The sequence below is a fragment of the Geotrypetes seraphini genome, chromosome 10 (genome assembly GCF_902459505.1).
Source record: "Geotrypetes seraphini chromosome 10, aGeoSer1.1, whole genome shotgun sequence".
NCBI lineage: Eukaryota > Metazoa > Chordata > Amphibia > Gymnophiona > Dermophiidae > Geotrypetes > Geotrypetes seraphini.
Window position 1 is genome coordinate 52,367,292 of NC_047093.1, and position 23,840 is coordinate 52,391,131.

General features: G+C 45.4%; 1 protein-coding gene across 1 annotated transcript in view; it reads left to right on the forward strand.

Moving 5' to 3' along the window:
- Positions 1-23,840, forward strand: part of ASS1 (argininosuccinate synthase 1) — a 159,985-nt gene that overhangs the window by 7,293 nt on the left and 128,852 nt on the right. Inside the window, exons 2-4 of the mRNA XM_033961694.1 lie at positions 16,195-16,338; positions 19,271-19,339; positions 20,842-21,030. Of these exons, the coding sequence (XP_033817585.1) occupies positions 16,195-16,338; positions 19,271-19,339; positions 20,842-21,030 (402 nt within the window). The remainder of the gene's footprint in view (positions 1-16,194; positions 16,339-19,270; positions 19,340-20,841; positions 21,031-23,840) is intronic.

The window sequence follows — 23,840 nt, forward strand, 5'->3', positions numbered from 1 at the left end:
GCGCAAAGTGGACCGTGAAAAGGGCAGCTGCAGAAGTGGAAAGCCCCAGATAAGTAGGTTAGCTAAAGAAAGCCCACAGATAGAAGAAATCAGGATAACAGAAGTTCCAACAAATGCTCCCACAGAAAATTTTCTTTTATTGAACCTCATTTATGTAACCATTATTCCAAACATAACATAACATAAATTATGTCTGAATTGTCATGACATCAGAAGTACATATGGAGTAGTTGCAGGTGATGCTTGGGACAGTTCTGATTATGTTAGTTTGGTTTTATGTGTTTTTTTAATAGAAGGGTTTTTATTTCTTTTTTTAAGGTTTTGTAGTTTGTGGTCGAGGTCAATAGGTTGTAGAGTTGGGGGTCAAGTGTTGCAGCTCGAATGGCTAGGAGGTTGTCGAACAGTTTTTTTCTTTTGACGTTTTTGGTTGGAGGGTGTGTGAATGGTGCGTGAGTTCTCCTATGTCTGTTTGAAGTGGATTGAATTATTTAGCTGAAGAAATTAGTTACCCCCCCCCATTCCACACACATTAATTCTCTTCTATTTTTGTTCCCATTATAAAAAAACACTGATAAGTTCCCAGGAAAAAAATACATTAAAATAAGAAGTGAAAACAAAGGCCCCTACAGATGAGAACATAACATAAGAATAGCCTAACTGGGTCACACCAATGGTCCATCATGCCCAGTAGCCCATTCTCATGGTAGCCAATAGTGCTGCCCGATTCAGAGAAAAATATTTCATTCGATCCGATTCACCCTGTTGAATCGATTTTTCGATTAGATTCACTGTTAATGACACCGCTTTTTAAGTTTAAACAAAGTATAACAATAAATTTCACAACAACAATAAATTTCACAAAGTACTTAAAAAAAAAAAAAATCACATTTTTCCATTAAAGCAGTTCTGGAGACATTTGCTTGAACAGTCTTTTTTCCCAGTCCATAAGCAAGCAATATGAAAAAGATTTCCTTAATTATCTACTCAAACATTTTTGCTATTTACTTTCATTGTACCTATACTATTATTCAGTAGAAAAAATGGACTTAACTGTGCAGGAAATGAATCTCCTCATACACCCACCATATAGTGCAAAAATGTGCAAAGGTCTGTTTTTTTTCTTTCGATCACTACATAGCCTAATGCCACACAAGCAGCGCTGTTACAAACATATTCTGAAGGTCAATGCTAAGGTTGACAAAGTTTCCTTCCTTGGACCAGAAGGAGATACTGACAAACCACTGGAAGAGATTCTAAAACAACTACCCAGAAATAACACCCAAAGACCCACTCAGTGTGTGAACCAGTTGAGTGGAGTGGACTAACTGGGGGTGGAAATGGGCCCAGAGTTTGCTCAGCAGAATTTCCCAGACTACCTCTTCCTCTCAACACACTGACATGCTACCACCACCACCAACACTAGGAACACCTCACCGAGTATGCCAGCAATGCTTATAAACTTTATAAAACACATTATTATATTTTCTTATAAAGCATATATTTTAACTGAACTCAGCCTTGCCATTCACAAAAATAGAAAAGTTCCCTTTTCAAGCTGTCTCATGTACACTTTTCAAATCTAACATATTGTAATCACAAAACAGAAAATAAAATTATTTTTTCTACCTTTTGTTCTCTGATCAATATTCAAATCTTGTTGGTCCCAGGCTCTTGTTGTCTTGCTTGCCAGGGTCTCCTTTCTCCGTGCTAACCATCCGTCTGCCATCTCTGTTCTCCCCTTCCGTTTCCCTTCCCTCTCCCGGAGATCTGGCATCTTTCCTTTTTTTTGTCTCCATCCACAGATTCACCTTTTCTCAACTCCCCACCACCCCAGGATCCACCATCTCTCCCTTTCTGTTCCCAACTATCCTCCTATCCAGTATCTCTATCCCCCCTCCACACCATCCCCTGTTTCCAAGTTCTCTCCCTTTCTGTTCCTTCCCTCCCTAAATCCCATTATGCACCATCTCTCTCCCACTCCTCTGTTTTTAGACCCATTATTTCTAACCCCCAAAGTCTGGCATATGCATGTATCTTTGAACCCCCCCTTCCCTCTCTCCCTCTGTGTACTTTTACACCAGGACCCCCCTCCCCCGAAGGTCTGTCCCCCCTCCGAAGGGCTACACCCCACCCCTGAAGACCTGCACCCCCCGAAGGACTTTACCTCCCACCCGAAGGTCTGTCCCCCTCTGAAGGCCTAAACCCCCCCCCCGAAGGACTGCACCCCCCCCCCCGAAGGCCTGCACTCCCTTGAAGGTCTGCACCCCCCCGAAGGCCTGTCCCCCCCTTGAAGGCCTGTCCCACCCCCTTGTAGGCCTGTCCCCCCTTTAAGGCCTGCCTGCCTGCCTTTCCCCCCCTTGAAGGCCTGTCTCCCCCTTGAAGGCCTGCACCCCCCTTGAAGGCCTGCACCCCCCCTTGAAGGCCTGTCCCCCTCCTTGTAGGCCTGTCCCCCCCCTTGTAGGCCTGTCCCCCCCCTTGTAGGCCTGTCCCCCCCTTGAAGGCCTGCCTGCCTTTCCCCCCTTGAAGGTCTGCACCCCCCCGAAGGCCTGTCCCCCCCTTGAAGGCCTGTCCCACCCCCTTGTAGGCCTGTCCCCCCTTTAAGGCCTGCCTGCCTGCCTTTCCCCCCCTTGAAGGCCTGTCTCCCCCTTGAAGGCCTGCACCCCCCTTGAAGGCTTGCACCCCCCCTTGAAGGCCTGCACCCCCCCTTGAAGGCCTGTCCCCCCCCTTGTAGGCCTGTCCCCCCCCTTGTAGGCCTGTCCCCCCCCCTTGTAGGCCTGTCCCCCCCCTTGAAGGCCTGCCTGCCTTTCCCCCCTTGAAGGCCTGCACCCCCTTGAAGGTCTGCACCCCCCCAAAGGCCTACACCCCCCCCCCGAAGGTCTGCACCCCACCTGAAGGCCTGCCTGCCCCCCTTGAAGGCCTGCACCCCTTGAATGTCTGCACCCCCCCCCCGAAGGCCTGTCCCCCCTTGAAGGCCTGCCTGCCTGCCTGTCACCCCCTCCCCCTTGAAAGCCTGCTTGCCTGCCCGCCCGCCCCACCCTGAAGGCCTGATGCCCCGACCCACCCCGAAGGACCGCTCGCCCCCCTGGCCTCCCCGCACCACCTATGAACAGCCGCAGCAGGATCGCGAAGTCAGCGTCGGGTACCAGCCCTAAGGGGGTGTTCCCGGCCTTGCCGTTCAGTCCCCCGCCACCCCCGAAGGACCGCTCGCCCCCCTGGCCTCCCCGCACCACCTATGAACAGCCGCAGCAGGATCGCGAAGTCAGCGTCAGCGATCCCTGCTGCTTCCTGCGCCACGGTCCCGCCCCTCCTCTGACGTCAGAGGAGGGGCGGGATCGCGTCGTAGGAAGCAGCGCAGGGATGCTGACGCTGACTTCGCGATCCTGCTGCGGCTGTTCATAGGTGGTGCGGGGAGGCCAGGGGGGCGAGCGGTCCTTCGGGGGTGGCGGGGGACTGAACGGCAAGGCCGGGAACACCCCCTTAGGGCTGGTACCCGGGGCGGCCCGCCCCCCCCCCCCCCCCCCCCCCCTAGGTACGCCACTGGGTGGGAATAGAGAGATCCTGTGGGGACATGGAAAATTTGTCCCTATGTCATTCCCTAGGTACTTGATTTAAGCTCTAGGCCTCGTTGATTACTTCTAAGTGGATGATATTCAGCTATTTCTGCCAATCAGTAAGAATAGCGCTACGGCTATTTATGTATGTAAATTTTTTACTTGCCCATCATGCAAGCAGTTAGGGCCATGGATAATCTTGAAAGGGCAATGAGATTGCCAGCAGTCACTCAGTGAATCTCTTGTAATCTTTCATTTGGATTACTCAGAAATAAAGGATTAACACAGAAACAGAAAACGACTTTATTTTATTTTAAAAATTTCTGTACCGTCTTAAGACCTAAACGGTTTACAAAATACTACATACATAAGTTTTGAAACAAAATAAAAGACAGATAAACATTAATAATCAGATCCTCAGAAAATCAGGAAACAGGAAAAATCAATGCCTAAAAAAAGGCATTTACAAACAATTGTGTTTTAAGTAGTTTCATGAATGCATGTCCTATTCATTCTACCCATCCATACCCATCTACTATCCTTGCTATCCCTTCCTTAAAAATCCTCTGTGCTTGTCCTATGCTTCTTAAATTCGGATATAGTCTGTGTCTCTACCACCTCCAGAGGGAGGCCATTCCATGTATCTGCTATACTTTCCTTAAAGGAATATTTCCTTAGGCTACTCCTGAGTCTCCCCCTTTTCACCTTCATCCTATGCCTTTGTGCCAGAGCTTCCTTTCAAATGAGAGATTCACCTTTTGTGCATTGATGCCACAAAAAAAAGAGGTATTTAAACATCTCCTCTCTCCAACCTTCCTTCCAAAGTCTAAATATTGAGATCTTTAAATCTGACCCCATACACTTTATTAACGAAGACTACTGACTTTTAATAGCCACCCTTTAGAGTTAGACCAACTCTATCTTGCTTATATCCTTTTGAAAGTGAGGTCTCTATGAATGATACACAATGCACTAAATAAAATAGTCTCATCAGTTTTGGTTTTATCACAGAAAGGCAAGATATTAAATGCATGACCCATATCCATACCCGAGCTTACACAGAGACACTGTCACCTCCCTTTTTCCTGTTGGTCATTCTTCTCCCTATGCACCCAAGCATTCTTCTGGCTCTTATCATCAAATTTTTCTACCATTTGGCCATCTTAAGATCATCAGATATGATCAACCTCAAGTTCCACTCTTATTTCATATGCAGAGATACTTCATCTCCTTTAGTGTATGGCTCAGGCATTAGTTATACACACAGCTTTACAGATGATACCCTTCTTTCCATTTCTATAGAGGTATTTATTTAGGGGGGAAGTTATCAAGTTGCGTCATTTGCTCCTTAGTATGACTTACTAAACTAAACTAAACCTTAGGTTTGTATACCGCGCCATCTCCGCAAGCGCAGAGCTCGGCACGGTTTACAGAATTAGGAGGAAAGGAACTACAATGAAAGGATATAGGAGAGGGACTAAGAAGATAGAGAGGGACCAAAATATTAGAGAACGGGAGGTGATTAGATTTTTGAAAATAGCCAAGTTTTCAAGTGTTTGCGGAAGGATTGGAAGGAGCTTGAATTTCTGAGCGGGGATGAGAGGTTGTTCCAGAGTTCTGTGGTTCTAAAGGGGAGGGATGTGCCAAGTTTTCCTTTTATAGAGGGGAATGATAGACTTAAAGGGCAGTAACGTCCTGTCTTATTGCAGCAATATTTAAGTCAGCATGCGTTATATAATAATGAGATACAAGACATGCAAAGCATAAGAACATAAAAATAGCCCTTCTGGGTCAGACCAATGGTGGATCTAGCCCAGTATCCCATCTTCATGGAGGCCAATCCAAGTCCCAAGTACCTGGCCAAAACCCAAATAGTAGCAGCAGTCCATGCCACCGATCCAGGGCAAGCAGTGGCTTCTCCCATGTCTGTCTCTCAACAGCAGACTATGGACTTTTCCTCCAGGAACTTGTCCAATCCTTTTTTAAAACCAGCTACATTAACCACTTTTACCACATCCTCTGGCAATGCGTTCCAGAACTTAACTATTCTCCTGAGTGAAAAAATATTTCCTCCTATTGGTTTTAAAAGTATTACTCTGTAACTTCATTGATTGTCCCCTAGTGTTTGTAAATCTTGATTCAGTAAAAAAAAAATGATCCCCTTTACTCGTTCTACACCGCTCTGGATTTTGTAGACTTCATCATATCTCCCCTCAGCCATCTCTTTTCCAAGCTGAAGAGCCCTAACCTCTTCAGTCCTCAGATGAGAGGAATTCCATCCCCTTTATTATCTTGCTCGCTCTTCATTGAACCTTTTCTAGTGCCACTATATATTTTTTGACATGAGACCAGAAATGAATGCAATAAAGGTGAGGTTGCACCATTGAGCGATACAGAGGCATTATAAATTCTTAGACTTGTTTAGCATCCCTTTTCTAATAATTCCTAGCATCTTGTTTGCTTTCTTGGCTGCCGCCACACATTGAGTGGAAGGTTTCAGCATATTGTCACCCAGATCTTTTCTTGAGCATTGACCCCCCCCCCCCCCCCCCAGGTGGACCCTAGCATCTGTTAACTTTGATTTGGATTATTCTTCCCAAGTGCATCACTTTGCATTTGTCCACCTTAAATTTAATCTGCCATTTGGACGCCCAGTCTTCCAATTTCCTAAGGTCTTCCTGCAGTTTTTCACATTCCGCATGCGTTTTAACAGCTCAGTAGTAGTCCAGAGGTACTACTACTAATTTATTTCTTATATACCGCTATACCGTGAAGTTCAAAGCGGATTACAGTAAAGATACATTTTTACAGTACATGGGATACAAATGGTTTACAATAAAGATACATTTTGTCAGTACATGAGATACAAGTGGTTTACAATAAAGATACATTTTGTCAGGACGTGTTATGCAAGGGGAGAGAGGGTAAGAGTTAGTCTCAAATCTAGAACTGCTAAGTATCATCTCTTCATATAAAGGCTTCCTTGACACTACCACTGGGAGTTGCCGGTCCCATTTTAGATTCAGGTGTTGGTTGGGCAAAACGACTGGGCATCGTTCTTATCCAACCCCTAGACCACCATGGATATTTTTATAGATAACTAGTGTTTAAGCCCGTTACATTAACGGGTGCTAGAATATATGTCTGTCTGTCTTTCTTTCTTACTTTCTGTGTCTCTCCCTGCCCCTGTCTCTCTCTTCCTATCTTTCTGTCTTTCTCCCTCCCGCTGTCTGTCCTTCTTTCTTTCTGGTTCTCTCTCTGGAACCCTGTCTGTCTGTCTTTCTTTCCTTCTTTCTTTCTTTCTGTCTCTCTTCCTGCCTGCGGTCTTTCTGTGTGTCTGTCTTTCGTTCTAATGCGCTGCCTGCCTGCCTGTCTCTCTATGGCCCCCTTCTATCTCCCCTCCTCAAAGCAAACCAAGATTGCTCCCAGGTCCCCATTCCCTCTCCGTCCCCTCCACTTCCCTTTGCAGCAGCAACAGCAGCATTTCCCTCCCACCTTTCCCTGTGCAGCAGCAGCATTTCCCCCCCCCCACACACACACACTACCCTGTGCAGCAGCAGCATTTCCCCTCCCCCCCACACACACCACCCTGTGCAGCAACAGCATTTCCCGGCCTTCCCTGTGCAGAAGCAGCATTTCCCCCCCCCCACACACACACTTCCCTGTGCAACAGCAGCATTTCCTGGCCTTCCCTGTGCAGAAGCAACACTTCCCCCCACACACACACTTCCCTGTGCAGAAGCAGCATTTCCCCCACACAGACACACTTCCCTGTGTAGAAGCAGCATTTCCCCCATACACACACACACTTCCCTGTGCAACAGCAGCATTTCCTGGCCTTCCCTGTGCAGAAGCAGCATTTCCCCCCGACACACACACTTCCCTGTGCAGAAGCGGCATTTCCTCCCCACACACACACTTCCCTGTGCAACATCAGCATTTCCTGGCCTTCCCTGTGCAGCAGCAGCATTTCCCCCCCACACACATACTTCCCTGTGCAACAGCAGCATTTCCTGGCCTTCCCTGTGCAGATGCAGCATTCCCCCCCCCACACACACACTTCCCTGTGAAGAAGCAGCATTTCCCTCCCACGCACATACTTCCTTGTGCAACAGCAGCATTTCCTGGCCTTCCCTGTGCAGAAGCAGCATTTCCTGGCCTTCCCTGTGCAGAAGCAGCATTCCCCCCCCCCCCCACACACACACACACTTCCCTGTGCAGAAGCAGCATTTCCCCCATACACACACACACTTCCCTGTGCAACAGCAGCATTTCCTGGCCTTCCCTGTGAAGAAGCAGCATTTCCCCCGACACACACACTTCCCTGTGCAGAAGCAGCATTTCCCCCACACACACACATTTCCCAGTGCAACAGTAGCATTTTCTGGCCTTCCCTGTTCAGAAGCAGCATTTCCCCCCCACACACACACACTTCCCTGTGCAGAAGCAGCATTTCACACACACACACACACGCACGCACACACACACACACACACACACACACACACACACACACACACACACTTCCCTGTGCAACAGCAGCATTTCCTGGCCTTCCCTGAGCAGAAGCAGCATTTCCCTCCCACACACATACTTCCTTGTGCAACAGCAGCATTTCCTGGCCTTCCCTGTGCAGAAGCAGCATTTCCCCCCCACACACACACTTCCCTGTTCAGAAGCAGCATTTCCCTCCCACACATACTTCCTTGTGCAACAGCAGCATTTCCTGGCCTTCCCTGTGCAGAAGCAGCATTTCCCCCCCACACACACACTTCCCTGTGCAGAAGCAGCATTTCCTCACACACACACTTCCCTGTGCAGCAGCAGCAGCATTTCCTGCCCTTCCCTGTGCAGCATGAGCATTTCCCCCCCCCCCCACACACACACACACTACCCTGTGCAGCAGCAGCATTTCCTCCCCCCCACACATACACTACCCTGTGCAGCAGCAGCATTTCCCGGCCTTCCCTGTGCAGAAGCGGCATTTCCTCCCCACACACACACTTCCCTGTGCAACAGCAGCATTTCCTGGCCTTCCCTGTGCAGAAGCAGCATTTCCCCCACACACACTTCCCTGTGCAGAAGCAGCATTCCCCCCCCCCCCCCACACACACACACACTTCCCTGTGCAACAGCAGCATTTCCTGGCCTTCCCTGAGCAGAAGCAGCATTTCCCCCACATACACACACTTTCCTGTGCAGAAGCAGCATTTCCCCCCCACACACACACTTCCCTGTGCAACAGCAGCATTTCCTGGCCTTTCCTGTGCAGAAGCAGCATTTCCCCCCCACACACACTTCCCTGTGCAGAAGCAGCATTTTCCGCTGCCCCTTCCCAGCCGCCGTGTTTAAATTGAGAGAAAAGTGCTGCACCGCGCTACCGCTGACTTCGGCGTCTTCTATCCACTGCAGCCAACCCTAGCGGAAACAGGAAGTAGTCAGAGAGGGCGGGCCGCAGTGGACAGAAGACGGCAAAGCCAGCGTTAGCGCGGTGCAGCGCTTTTCTCAATTTAAACGTGGGTGAACCGGCGAAAAGGAGGAGGCTTTGGTGGTAGTGGTTTTGGCGGTGAGTGAGTGTGGGAGGGGGGAGTCGCCGGCTGTGCTGTGCTTTCCCGATTTGTCTGGCCGCTGCATACGCACTCTGACCACGGACCTACGGATCACAGATCATGCAGGTTTGAGTGCACATGCGCGGCTAGCTTTTTATTATATAGGATAGGGGTGTGGGATAGAGGTCTTTCTGAGCATAGGGGGAATGCCCTTCAGGATGGGGGGAACATCTGGGAGCTATGTATTGGGGACCTTTAGATGAGGAGACTGTGAGGGGAACTATTACTACAATGCAACCTCTTTAAGAGATGGCCCAATGTTCCCAGGCTGTGGACTAACACTGCTTATAAGGTGGTCAGCAATCAGTGGTAGAGATTAGATACCAGAAGTTGGTGAATCCCGTGGTAAATCAAGCTTGCCTTTTATCTTACCTTGACAACTACCCACATTAATGTTTTAGTTACTTGAGAGCTTATAGTAAAAAAATAGAAAATATAGGAGTCTCTATTCAACGCAGTTTAACCAGTTTAACTGGTTAATGCCACTGAATGTCAGCACCAGCTTGAGCTGACTAATAGAAAACAAATAGAAAACAGAAACATGACAGATAAAGGCCAAATGGTGCATCCAGTCTGCCCTTCCACAGCATCTACTACCTCTTCTTCTCCCTAAGAGATCCCACAGGCCTGTCCTACGCTATCTTAAATTCAGAAACAGTCGTCACCTCCACCGTGAGACTATTCCACACATCTACCACCCTTTCTGTAAAGAAATATTTTCTTATTACTTCTGAGCCTACCACCTCTTAACTTCATCCTATGCCATCTCCTTCCAGAGTTTTCCTTCACTTGAAGAAGACTCTCCTGTACATTAATGCCATGGAGATATTTAAACATTTCTATCATATCCCTTCTCTCCTGTCTTTCCTCCAGAGTATACATATTAAGTTCTCTAAGTCTGTCCCCATAAGATTTATGACAGAAGCCACTAACCAATTTTGTAGCAGCCCTCTGGGCCAACTCCATCTTTATATCTTTTTGAAGGTGCGGTCTCCAAAATTGCACACAGTATTCCAAATGGGGCCTCGCCAGAGACTTATACAACGGTATTATCGGACCACAAAAAACTCAGTCCTGTCTTTGTCTGGCTTTACTTAAATGACTGCACACACATCCCTACTGGCCACACATAATCTGATGTTCGGTGTTTGGTATCTTGACATGGCCCGGCGTTGAACATCCAGGCACAATGGTGGTCAAAAATGCTGACCAGCACCAGCTGAATATTTATCCCATAAACTGTACTAACTTAATACATTTCAGGGGCAATTTTATAATATAATTTTAGAGTTACCGTATATACTCGAATATAAACTTGGATTTTGGGGCCAAAAATTGGCCCCCAACTGGGGGACCCGGTTTATATTCAGGCCAGCGCCTCCCTCCCAGAATTATTGCAACCACCAGGCTCTGCACCCTATCCTCCCCTCCCTGCCCTGTCATAAGAACATAAGCCGTGCCTCTGCTGGGTCAGACCTAAGGTCCATCATGCCCAGCAGTCCGCTCATGCGGCGGCCCATCAGGTCCAGGACCTGTATACTAGTCCTCTATCTATACCCTTCGATCCCCTTTTCCTTCAGAAAATTGTCCAATCCCTTCTTGAACTCCATACCCTGTCCTATCACTCCCTCTGGAAGCACGTTCCAGGTGTCCACCACCCATTGGGTGAAGAAGAACTTCCTAGCATTGGTTCTGAATCTGTCCCCTTTTAATTTTTCGGAATGCCCTCTCATCCTTGTACATCCTTTGCTGATCCCTGGTGGTCCAGAGGTGCAGCAGGCAGGAGCGAGCTATCCGCCCTCCTGCCCCGCTGCTAGCCTGGTCAGTGGTGGCTGCCACGAGTTCAGGTTTCTTCAGCCTCTAAACGACACTCCTCAGCGCTGAGTGGCTTCCTGACTGGCTCCCGCAGAGCCAGAGCTTATGATTGTTATTATGCAAAGTTATACCATTATTTTCTAACCATGATTTTAAACGTTGGTTTGTATGTTCATTTTATTATGTTTTAAAACTATGTACAGTATGTAAATTTTGTACACCGTTTAGTTGTAAACGGTATAGAAAATTGTTAAATAAATAAATAATTATATTTTCATAAAATGGCTTTTAAAGGTCGGACCTGCTTTTATTGCAAAACCAAAAAGTGAAGAAATAAAGGAATGAAGAATATCCAGTGGTGTAGTCAAAGATGTCTTACATAAGAACATAAGCAATGCCTCTGCTGGGTCAAACCTGAGGTCCATCGTGCCCAGCAGTCCGCTCACGCGGCGGCCCAACAGGTCCAGGATCTGTGCAGTAATCCTCTATCTATACACCTCTAACCCCTTTTCCAGCAGGAAATTGTCCAATCCTTTCTTGAACCCCAGTACTGTACTCTGCCCTATTAAGCCCTCTGGGCGTTGGGTAAAGAAGAACTTCCTAGCATTCGTTTTGAATCTGTCCCCTTTCAACTTTTCCAAATGCCCTCTTGTTCTTTTATTTTTCAAAAGTTTGAAGAATCTGTCCCTCTCTACTCTCTCTATGCCCTTCATGATCTTGTAAGTCTCTATCATATCCCCTCTAAGTCTCCTCTTCTCCAGGGAAAAGAGTCCCAGTTTTCCCAATCTCTCAGCATATGAAAGGTATTCCAAACCTTTTATCAGATGTGTCGCTCTCCTCTGAACCCTCTCGATTATCGTCATATCCTTCTTAAGGTACGGCGACCGATATTGGTCGCAGTACTCCAGATGTGGATGCACCATCGCCCGATACAACGGCAGGATAACTTCTTTTGTTCTGGTTGTAATACCCTTCTTGATTATTCCTAGCATTCTATTCGCTCTCTTAGCAGCTGCTGTGCACTGTGCCATCGGCTTCATTGTCGTGTCCACCATTACCTCCAAGTCCCTTTCTTGGGTACTCTCATTCAATAACATCCCTCCCATCGTATAGTTGTACCTCGGGTTTCTGTTTCCCACATGTAATACTTTATATTTCTCAATGTTGAATTTCATCTGTCATCTCGTCGCCCATTCCCCTAGTTTGTTCAAGTCCTTTTGCAATTCTTCGCAGTCCTCTTTAGTCCGAGCTCCACTAAATAGTTTGGTGTCATCTGCAAATTTTATTATCTCACACTTCTTCCCTGTTTCTAGATCATTTATGAATATATTAAATAGCGGCCCGAGCACCGAGCCCTGCGGGACCCCACTTGTGACCCTCCTCCAGTCCGAGTAGTGGTCCTTCACTCCTATCCTCTGTTTCCTACCCGCCAACCAGTTTCTGATCCATCTATGTACGTCTCCTTCCACCCCATGGTTCTTCAGTTTCCGGAGTAGGTGTTCATGGGACACCTTGTCAAAGACTTTTTGGAAATCTAGATATATGATGTCTATGGGGTCTCCTTTGTTCATCCGTTTGTTAATTCCTTCGAAGAAGTGCAATAAGTTCGTTACGCACGATCTCCCCTTGCAGAAACCATGTTGGCTGGTTATCAGAAGTTCGTTTCTTTCAAAATGTTCATCGATGTTTTCTTTTATCAGTGCTTCCGCCATTTTCCCCGGAACCGAGGTCAGACTCACCTGTCTGTATTTTCCTGGGTCACCTCTTGATCCCTTTTTAAAGATGGGCGTAATGTTGGCTATCTTCCAGTCCTCCGGGATCATGCCTGTTTTCAGGGATAGATTGCAAATTTGCTGCAGTAGTTCTGCTATCTCCTCCTTTAATTTCTTCAGAACCCTTGGATGGATTCCGTCCGGACCCGGGGATTTGTCAGTTTTTAGTTTTTCTATCTGCCTGCATACATCTTCAAGGCTCACTTCCATGGATGTTAATTTTTCTGCTTGATTTCCATTGAAGAATTACTCAGGTTCTGGTATGTTTGATGTGTCTTCGTTTGTAAATACAGACGAAAAGAACATGTTAAGTCTTTCTGCAACTTCTTTATCCTCCTTCACCACTCCCTTCCTGTCTCCGTCGTCCAGCGGTCCCATCTCCTCCCTAGCTGGTTGCTTCCCTTTAACATATCTAAAGAACGGTTTGAAATTTCGTGCTTCCCTGGCTAGCCTCTCTTCATACTCTCTTTTGGCTTTTCGAACCACAAGGTGACATTCTTTTTGATACTCATGGTTCAGCAAACATATGCATGCATCAGGAATTCCAATGAACACTATAAATAATTATAAATAAACCACAATTAATAAGCAAATCATAAACATGAAATCATTTTTAAAAAGCAGTTGAAAAGGACAGATATGTAAAACAAACAAGTCACATATTTACTAGAAGGACTAACAATTCAAATATACATTTTAGTTAAAAATTAGCAACTTCAAAACCAATATACAATCTGAAAATTAATCTAAATGCTACAAATAAAAACTGAAAATCAATCTGAATGCCAAAAATAAAAAGTTGTCATGGATACTTGAATGCCTAGGTCAGGGGTAGGCAATTCTGGTCCTCGAGAGCCGGAGCCAGGTCAGGTTTTCAGGATATCCACAATGAATATGTATGAGATGGATTTGCATGCACTGCCTCCTTGAGATGCAAATATACCTCATGCATATTTATTGTGGATATCCTGAAAACCTGACATGGCTCCGGCTCTCGAGGACCAGAATTGCCTACCCCTGACCTAGGTAATGATTCAAAAAACAGAAATAAATCTAAATACCACAAATAGAAACATTTATAACTAATACTGGAACACTATGAGCATCGGAGCTGTTGCCACCATAGCCTGTGCTAAAAACCACGCTTTGGTTTTGTAAAAGGGGGAGTAATTAAGAAAAGGGCAAAAACATACCCAGTAATGAGATTCAGCACAAGTGTAATCCAACAATGGACTGCAGTGCACACACATAACGAAGAGCATTGTAAAAAATATATATATATATATTCTATTTATCTTATAGCAAATTGGAAAAAATAGTAAACCACAAACTATAGGAGTTTAAGATATATAAAAATGTAAAACTAATAGCTTTTATCAAGCTGCACTAGAGGTTTTTAGTGCAGGCCGGTGAGGTAAGTGCTCTGATGCTCATAGCAATTCTATGAGCATTTACCACGCCGGCCTGCGTTAAAAAACTCTAGCACTGCTTGATGAAAGCCAGCCTAAATACGGTAATGTGTTGTGAGACCAGAGAGATGTTTCTAGTGCAGAGCTGTAAGAATTCATTAAAAACAGAAATAATAAGCTGATGAATCATCAAAAGCAATTTTTTTAAAGAAACCCCCCCCCAAAAAACTCTTGTTTTGGATGTCTGAAAACTGACATTTAGACATGACATCCATATTACATGGGCATCCAAATCCAAATGATATAAAGCCAAGATATGGACATCTAACAATGCAGTAAGGGCTAGATTCTGTAACTGGCACTGATATCGACGGTTGCCTTAAATTGGCTGCCTATCACGTGTCAATAATGCAACAGCACCAGTTTCAGAATAATGTCTACGGGAAAGATAGGTGCTGGAAGTGTAGGCCAGGGTTTTCCGAGCCTAGATTTCTAGCTCCTATCTTTGCGTGAATCACGCATACGTAGGTGCTTTAGACCGCCTAATGCTACTTCTGGTGTTGGCCACGCCTACGATGGCGTTAGGTGGCCTAAAGCATTTATGTAGGCATGAATCATGCCTACGTAGGTGCTTTAGGCCAGTGTTCTTCAACCACCAGTCCATGGACCAGTGCCGGTCCACAGAAATTTCCTGCCGGTCCACAGGGCCAGCACGTGCATCAGGCCCAAAACAGTGTTCTTCAACCGCCGGTCCACGGTGCGATCGATGCAGCGTTATCTTCGAGCCAGCTCCCTCTTCCTAACTGATTCAGTGCACAAAGCCACGGACAGTGGCTCCTACAGGCATCCTGCACCTGAACGGGAAGGCTTCCAGATGAGGCACGGGACCTGCAAGGTGCAATTAGTACTATTATGGGGGCGGGTCTGGGGTGGAGATTGGGTAGAGATGGGCGGGGTCTGGCCTACAACTTAGCCCAGTGTTTTTCAACCGCCAGTCCATGGACCGATGCCGGTCCACAGAATAATTATTTTATTTCTGCCGGTCCATAGGTGTAAAAAGGTTGAAAAACACTGCTTTAGGCTGCCTAATACCACTTCTGGTGTTGGCCAGGCCTACTTTGGCATTAGGCAGCCTAAAGCATCTATATAGGTGTGATTCCAGCGCTTTTCATGTAGGCGTCGGTAGGCGCTTCAACCTTGCTGTTTTTTTCCTTTTCTAATGGCATTCTTCAGGTAACTTGTCTGTATGGCAAGAATGCGTGGTCTGGGCATGTTTTGGGTAGGACTAAGGATGACCAAAATATTAATGTCCAACTGATCACAGAAGGGGAAGAGACATTCATGTCTTAAAAGATGGAAGTCCATATTTAAACCTGGTATTTGGCATATCCACGTTACTAAAAGGTGCTCTGATTTAGCAGCTGTCCAATGGAGGGATTAAAGGCACCACAGCTACTTAAACCCCAGTGGTTGCTGTCTTGTACGTAAATGTGCAAAAGGAAAGTGTTTCCAGACTCTGACAGCTTCAGGTATTATGCAACACCGTGCGGATCTGAGGACTATCCTAACAGGTTAGTGCAGTGGACTGAGAACCAAAGCACTCGGATTAAAATCCCACTTCAACTCTTGATTAATTTTTTTTTAAATTATGAGCTCTCCAGGGACAAAAAAATAACTACTGTACCTGAATATATAAAACACCTGCAAGGTTGAAGACTATTGAAGTTTTGTACTTTCAGATACAGTAGGCATTTTGTGTGACCCCGGAGGACTCGCAATTAAAAATCCAGGGATGTGGTTTGTAAGTGAACCAAAAAGGACCTGAACAGCCTGCACAAATTTAGGGGTCCTTTTACTAAGGCGCGCTAGCCGTTTTAGCGCATAGAATATAATGGGCGCGTTAGCGTTTAGCATGCGCTAATATTTAGTGCTGCACGCTAAAACGGCTAGTAAAAGGACCCCTTACTTAGATCCAGGTTGCATCTGTAAGTCTGATTCCAAATCTCTCTCGTTCTTATCCTGGTTTTATCTGTAACAGAATTGTCCAGGATCCACATTAGTGATTATTGGCAGCATGTCGCAGCAAAAGGGCACCGTGGTTCTTGCCTACAGCGGAGGGCTGGACACATCCTGCATCCTGGTATGGCTGAAGGAGCAGGGCTATGATATCATTGCATACATGGTGAGTACCTGGCACTTTCTAAAGTCTTAATTAATTTATATTCCACATATCCTGCAATTCTGTGCGGATTACAAATTGTTCAGGTACTCAAGCAATTTTTCCCTATATGTCCTGGTGGGCTCACACTCTATCTAATGTACCTGGGGCACTGGGGGATTAAATGACTTGCCCATGGTCACATGTCATCTGCATAAATGCGATAATAGACATCCAAATTCTCCAAAACCTGCCCTAATGAAGCTACATAAATATTAAACAAAAGGGCTGCCAGGGCAGATCCCTGTGGCACTCCTTTATTAATTAGCATCACAGAAGACAACTTACTTCCACTTTTTACCACAAATTTATGATCACTCAATAAAGAACGAAATCATTTCAATACTACACCTCCCACCCCTTCAATCTGTAGCTTATATAGTAAGATGTCTACATCCACTGTGTCAAAAGCTGCAGACACATCCATTGATACCATACAAACTGTCTTCCCCATATCTAATCCACGCCAACGCCAAAGTATATCCAAAGTTGATGTCATTAAGGTCTCTACACTGTGCCTTTTCCTGAATCCATACTGAAGTTTACGTATCTAACATATTCTTTTTTTTCACACAAACGCCTCTAGATCATCCAACACAACTCGCTCAATAATTTTAGCAATTGAAGGCATAATAGAAATTGGTCTATAATTACCAAAATTTCCTAGATCTAAATTTTGTCTTTATAAGGTTTCAAAGTAGCAATGTTACAACTCTCAGGAACAATTCCCTGTTGCAGTGATTTTTTTCCAAATGTGAGTACTTAGTAGGTTAAAACCAATGCTGTCAAACTATGATTTTCAGATTGTAGTTCAGACAGCCATCATGCAAAAATTAGACTATTGTAATGCGCTGTATTTAGGGATGTTATCTTTGAGACATAAAGCTTTGCAGACTGTTCAAAATAAGGCTGCACGATTGATGTGTTTAGGGAGCAGATTTGACCATGTGATACATTTGCTGAAACAGCTTCATTGGCTACCAGTCAAATATTGGATTATGTATAAAGTTCTTGTGTTGAATTTTAAAGTACTACATTATGAGGGTGTCAGGTCAAAAGCGCGCCGGGACAAAGGCGCGCCCAGACAATTGAGCGCAGTGCAGAGGCGCATGCCGCTCAAAATTACTGTTTTTAGGGCTCCGATGGGGGTGTGTGGGGGGGAACCCCCCCCACTTTACTTAATAGACATCGTGCCGCGTTGTGGGGGGGTTTGGGGGGTTGTAACCCCCCCCCCATTTTACTGAAAACTTCACTTTTTCCCTGTTTTAGGGAAAAAGTTAAGTTTACAGTAAAATGTGGAGGGTTACAACCCCCCAAACCCCCCATAATGCCGGTGCGATGTCTATTAAGTAAAGTGGGGGGGGTTCCCCAACAAAACCCCCCGTCGAAGCCCCTAAAAACAGTAATTTTGAGCGGCGCACACCTCTGCGCTGCGCTCAATTGTCCGGGCGCACCTTTGTCTTTTGCGCTGTTATCTATGAACCCATTATGAGATACCCTGGTATTTGACTCAGGTGCTGAAAGTGTATCAACCTTGTAGACCCTTAAGGTCGGAGGGGATGTTAAGATTGGTTAGTGATGGGCTTGTCGGTGTTTGCAATGCAAAAATGAGAGCCTCAATAATCTCTGTGGCAGGAATGCTTTAATGGGATAATTTGACTGGACCACCTAGATTGCTTTCTGATATTCAGAAATTTAAGAGCATGTTGAAATCAACTTTATTTACAGAGGCTTTTTTTTTTCTTTAAATTCTTTGTTTTTATGAATTTGTTTTTGAAGAGTTTTAGAGGAATGTCAGATATTTATTGTTGTATTGTCATTTGACTATGGGCTCCTTTTATCAAAGTGCGCTAGCGGGGTTAGCGCGACGGACATTTAATCACGCGCTAACCCCTGCAGCAAGCCAAAAAACTAACGCCTCATCAATGGAGGCGTTAGCGACTAGCGCGGCAGGCGGTTTAACGCACGGTATTCTGCGCGTTAAACCCCTACCGTGCCTTAATAAAAGGACCCCTATGTATGTATTAGGTGAACCGCTTAGGTTTAAGCGGGGTACAAGTTTTTATGTACAATCTGTTTTTATTTAATTTTTCAATAAAACATTTTACAAACCATCAAACAAATCAAAACAGTAAATTGTGTACAAAATCGCATAAACCCTCTGAACTCCCGCCTCCTCCCCCCTACAACATATGTCTATTTCCCACCCATTGAATTCTAATAAAATATGTATAAAACCTAATATATTGGGAAATGAAGATGGGTTTCCAAAACTTTTTACTCACATCTCCAAACAGAGAAGGGTGATCGAGACTCTTATGATCTCCCCCTCTACTTTGGGGTACAAAGTTTTTAAAAAAATAATTATGTATAATAGTGATACTCTTTAATACTGATTGCAATCCATTCTAAGTCTTCTCTCAGTCACACTACTTTGTCGGCTTAGTGCAGTGGAAATTTTTTTTTTTCTGGGCTGGTGGAGGGGAGGAATGTTGAAATTTCCACTCTGCTGATATTTAATTTCCTAGGGTGGGTAATTTTTCAAGCAATTTCTGCAGGTTAGAAGCATTTACCTGTGTAAATGACCCTCCATGCGTTCTTTCACAGCAGGTATACTTAACCATGTTGAGAGGATGCTTTTCTGTTACGGAGGCGTGCTAGGTCATGGGGTTGGAGGTGATGTAGAGAAAATGTGCATGTATAAATTGCATTTTCAAATCTATCAACAGAAACAGCGAGTTTCCAAGTGAAAGACTTCTTGTATCTTTCCTTTGAAAACTGGTAAAAAGACATGCTGACTTTCATTAATTTTGGGTGGTTTGAGCCTTTCTTTTATTTAGTTCTTTATTACATGTGCTAATTCTTTGTTTCAAAGCAAATTTTTTCTACTCACCAGGCAAACATTGGACAAAATGAAGACTTTGGGGAGGCAAGGAAGAAAGCCTTAGCTCTGGGAGCTAAAAAGGTAAGTGAAAATCACATGTCATACTGAAGGAAAGGACATATATAGCAACATTAATATTTATTATGTTTTTTTGCCATCTTAAGACAAAACACAGGGAGGTTAGGGAATGTTCCCAATGTGAGTGGTGTAGGAAGAGTCCAAAACCAGTGCCTCTATATTCAAAGCACTTATCCATAGTTATGATCATTCCTGTATCCTCAGTATTTTCTATATATTGTAATATTTACTTCACTGTTATCTAAATAATGGTCAGAGACTTTGGTAAGGACAGTGCGTATGAGTTGAGAGGTTTTGTTCAGTATTGGCCAGAAGGTGGCACTAGAGAGCTGTGAGCAAGGCTGTTCAATAGTGATCAGTGAGGAGAGAAAAGTGAGCCGAGCAAGTGTACTATGTACCCTAAGCAAATCTTACCCCCTGCCTCCTTAGCATTTCAAGCTCCTGGGCTACCTCTCAGATCTTGATATTTAAACTCACCTGTCATCCAAACTCTTAACTCACCTTCTAAGTATCGATGAGTGTAGCCCATCCTAAAAGCTCTCACCCAGCATTATCTTTCTACTTCACTCTTCACATTTTTTTTTCAACAGACCTGCTGTTCTTTTAAAGAACTCATTTCAAAACTTTCCTATCATTTAGTGTTGTAAGAGCCTCACACAGGACCTGTGAATAACATTTCATTTATTAAAAATTTATAGATTGCCTTATTTGAAAGTAGTGTACAAAAATACATGCATAACGTTAAAAACAAACACATTTCAGCATCACTTGCAGTTCCAAGAGCAGGTGCCTAAGCTAGAACTGAAACACGTGTCTTGTATCTCTGCAACCTTTGAAGCTCAAGTTAGTGCTGGTGCCTGGGTTCCTCTATGGCAGGGGTGTCAAAGGCCCTCCTCGAGGGTCGCAATCCAGTCGGGTTTTCAGGATTTCCTCAATGAATATGCATGAGATCTATTTGCATGCACTGCTTTCATTGTATGCCAATAGATCTCATGCATATTCATTGGGGAAATCCTGAAAACCCGACTGGATTGTGGCCCTCGAGGAGGGACTTTGACACCCCTGCTCTTTGGCAATGCAGGTCTCTGTCCCAGTGAATGGTACCTTGGGCTCTTTCAAGGCAGTGCAGGTCTCTGTCTCAGTGACTGGTACCTTGGGCTCCTTCGTGACAGTAGGGATCATCAGTTCAGCTTTCTGCATTGCATAGGTGAATGTTTGCAAACTTTGTTGAGGTTAAAGGTCCAATTCAGGAACCAGGGAATTCCACAGTATGACAAAAACAGGGAAGAATGCCTTCTCAGGAGGATGAGATATTTATAAAGGCAGACTGAGATTAGAATTAACTGCCTGCATATCCTGCTTCCTGTAAGTCTAGGGCAACTCCAAGAGACTTTCTGCTGTATTGATGAGAGCTGCAGTGCTCTGCGCCTCCTGCTTTCCCACTGATTGGATAAAGTGAGCATGTCAAAATAACTCACACAAGCTTTTTCTGTCTTATCCTGCAGGTTTTCATTGAGGATATGCGCAAAGAATTCGTGGAAGACTTTATTTGGCCAGCAGTGCAAGCTAATGCCATCTACGAGGACCGTTACCTCCTTGGGACCTCACTGGCACGACCCTGCATAGCTCGACATCAAGTGGAGATTGCCAAAAAAGAAGGGGCAGAATATGTGTCTCATGGTGCCACAGGGAAGGTAGGGGAACATACTATCCATCTGGGACCTGTCATCAGCCCAAGATATATTCATGTAACAGGGAAATTTTTACCATAATCTGCATACTTTTCAGTCTTTTACCCACACAAATGGTGGGCCTTTTCATATTACAATTTTACCCAGATAAATAGCTATTAAAATATAAGCACCACACTGAAAATACATTAGATATTCTCCTAAGTGTAGGTCCCCTGAACCAAAAAACTTATCAGTCACAGACTAGCATATGGCAAGTCCAACAGAGAGGTGGTTTTGTGTGCCTCTGTCTGTCTGCATGGTTGTAATTTTTGTATATATTTATTTTTTCTGCAAAATCTTGTAACTAAAATGAAATCTCAGGGGATATATTTCAGGACTTTGATGTTTCTCGGCTGCTTGTTTGAGTTCATCCCAGCATTAGAGGGAGCCAGAGCCCAGTACATAGCCTGCAGTAGCAACATGATTATTTGGCATGTGGCCGACAGTCTGTTCTCGGTATTCACGGTAGTATTGTTCCTGAACTTCAAAATTGCGAATAATGGAAAGCGTCATGCCAAATTTACCCACAGTTCAAGCACACACTACATACGCGCATCTTACGCCGAGCTCGGCTGAACGGAATAGAAGCATAATGCCCAATTTACCCATAGCTCAAGCGCTCACAGCATACAGTATTTTGTATTAAAGTTTTTGGGTTGTGGAACGAATCGTCTGAGTTTCTATTATTTCCTTTGGGGAAATTCGCTTTGATATAATAATAACAACAGTTTATATACTGCAGGACTGTGAAGTTCTATGCGGTTTACAATGGTTAAAAGATGTTACAAATTAAGTGGAATTAACTAGGTTAGAAGCTAGTTATTAACAGCGCCAGAGATCAGTTATTGTGGAGTAGGATTGTACAGGTTAGTTGCCTAAATACTTCAGGAACAGATATGTTTTTAGGTGCTTTGGATTACAAACATGCTTCTGGAACGAATTATGCTCGCAAACCAAGGTACCATTGTGTGTGTGTGTGTGTGTGTGTATCTATCTATCTATCTATATATATCTGTTTATATCAGAGTATTGCCTATATATTTCAGAGAGTATTCTGTAGAGCAGTGTTTTTCAACCTTTTTATACCTATGGACCGGCAGAAATAAAAAAAATTATTCTGTGGACCGGCATCGGTCCGTGAACTGGCGGTTGAAGAACACTGGGCTAAGTCGTGGGCCAGACCCCGCCCATCTCTACCCAATCTCCACCCCAGCCCCCTAATAATACTAATTGCACCTTGCACATCCCGTGCCTCATCTGGAAGCCTTCCCTCTGATGTTGCAACATCAGAGAGAAGGCTTCCGGTTCAGGATGCCCGTAGGAGCCACTGCCCATGGCTTTGTGCATTGAATCAGTGAGGAAGAGGGAGCTGGCTTGAAGATAATGCCGCATCGATCGCACCGTGGACCGGCGGTTGAAGAACACTGTTTTGGGCCTGATGCACGTGCTGGCCCTGTGGACCGGCAGGAAATTTCTGTGGACCGGCACTGGTCCATGGACCGGTGGTTGAAGAACACTGCTGTAGAGAGTCTTCTTACATTCATTAATCAAAGGGCCTCTTTTATAAAGCCACGCTGCAACAGCCCCAAAGCCCTTTAAATCTCTATGGGCTTCGGGAATGTTGCGGCTTTATAAAAGAGGCCCAAAGAGACCCTAGGCAGATTAGTCTGGAGTAGCAAGAATAACAAAAAGGCTGGGGAAAGCAGGGGGCGGTGTTCTCTTTAAAACCGTCTTTCTTCACTGTCCTAAGAAACCTGGTAAAGTATACAGTGGAACCTCGGTTTGCGAGTAACCCGGTTTGCGAGTGTTTTGCAAGACGAGCAAAACACTCAGCAAACTTTTGCCTCGCAAACCGAGCATGTTCTGGTGTACGAGCACCTCCCCCCCCGCTCAAACCGGCATCTCACCCCACCGAACCGGCATCGCAACCACTACCCCCCTGCGAACGCCCCCCCGCGAGAACCGCAAAGCACCCCCGTGCTGAAAGCGGCATCCGCCCGCCCTTCCTCCCAAGCACGGTCTTTACCCCTTCTGCTCATTGTAAGGGTGAATGCGAGCTCCCGCCTCTTGCCTGGGCTGGGCCTTGAGCATCTGCGCATGCTCAAGGCCTTCTGGCTCTCATTCTCTCGGAGATCTCGTTCTCTCCAAGAGAACGAGAGCCAGAAGGCCTTGAGCATGCGCAGATGCTCAAGGCCCAGCCCAGGTAAGAGGCGGGAGCTCGCATTCACCCTTACAACGAACAGAAGGGGTAAGGACCGTGCTTGGGAGGAAGGGTGGGCGGATACCACTTTCAGCATGGGGGTACTTTGCGGTTCTCGGCGGGGAGGCGTTCGCGGGGGGAGAGTTGCGATGCCGGTTCGGGGGGGTGCGATGCCGTTTAGAGTGGGGGGAGGGGTGATGGAGCAGCACCGGTAGCCTCGGGGGGGGGGGGGGGGGGGTTGGTGGAACGTGGAACGAATTGTTCAAGTTTCCATTATCTTCTATGGGGAAAGTTGCTTTGATATACGAGTGTTTTGGTTTAAGAGCATGCTTCTGGAACGAATTATGCTCTTAAACCAAGGTACCACTGTACTTATAAACTTTAAGAAGTCAGTGACTCAGTAGTAACACTATACTGCATATTGATATCCAGAAGACCTAGAGTCAGGTCCTGTGTCCAACATTGACCAGGACCAGGTGTGCTTCAGAGGCAGCACCCACAAGTCCCTGCATAGCAGAATTGCAGCCATCTCACATCCATGGCATTCAGAGATAAATGTCTTAATTGCCTT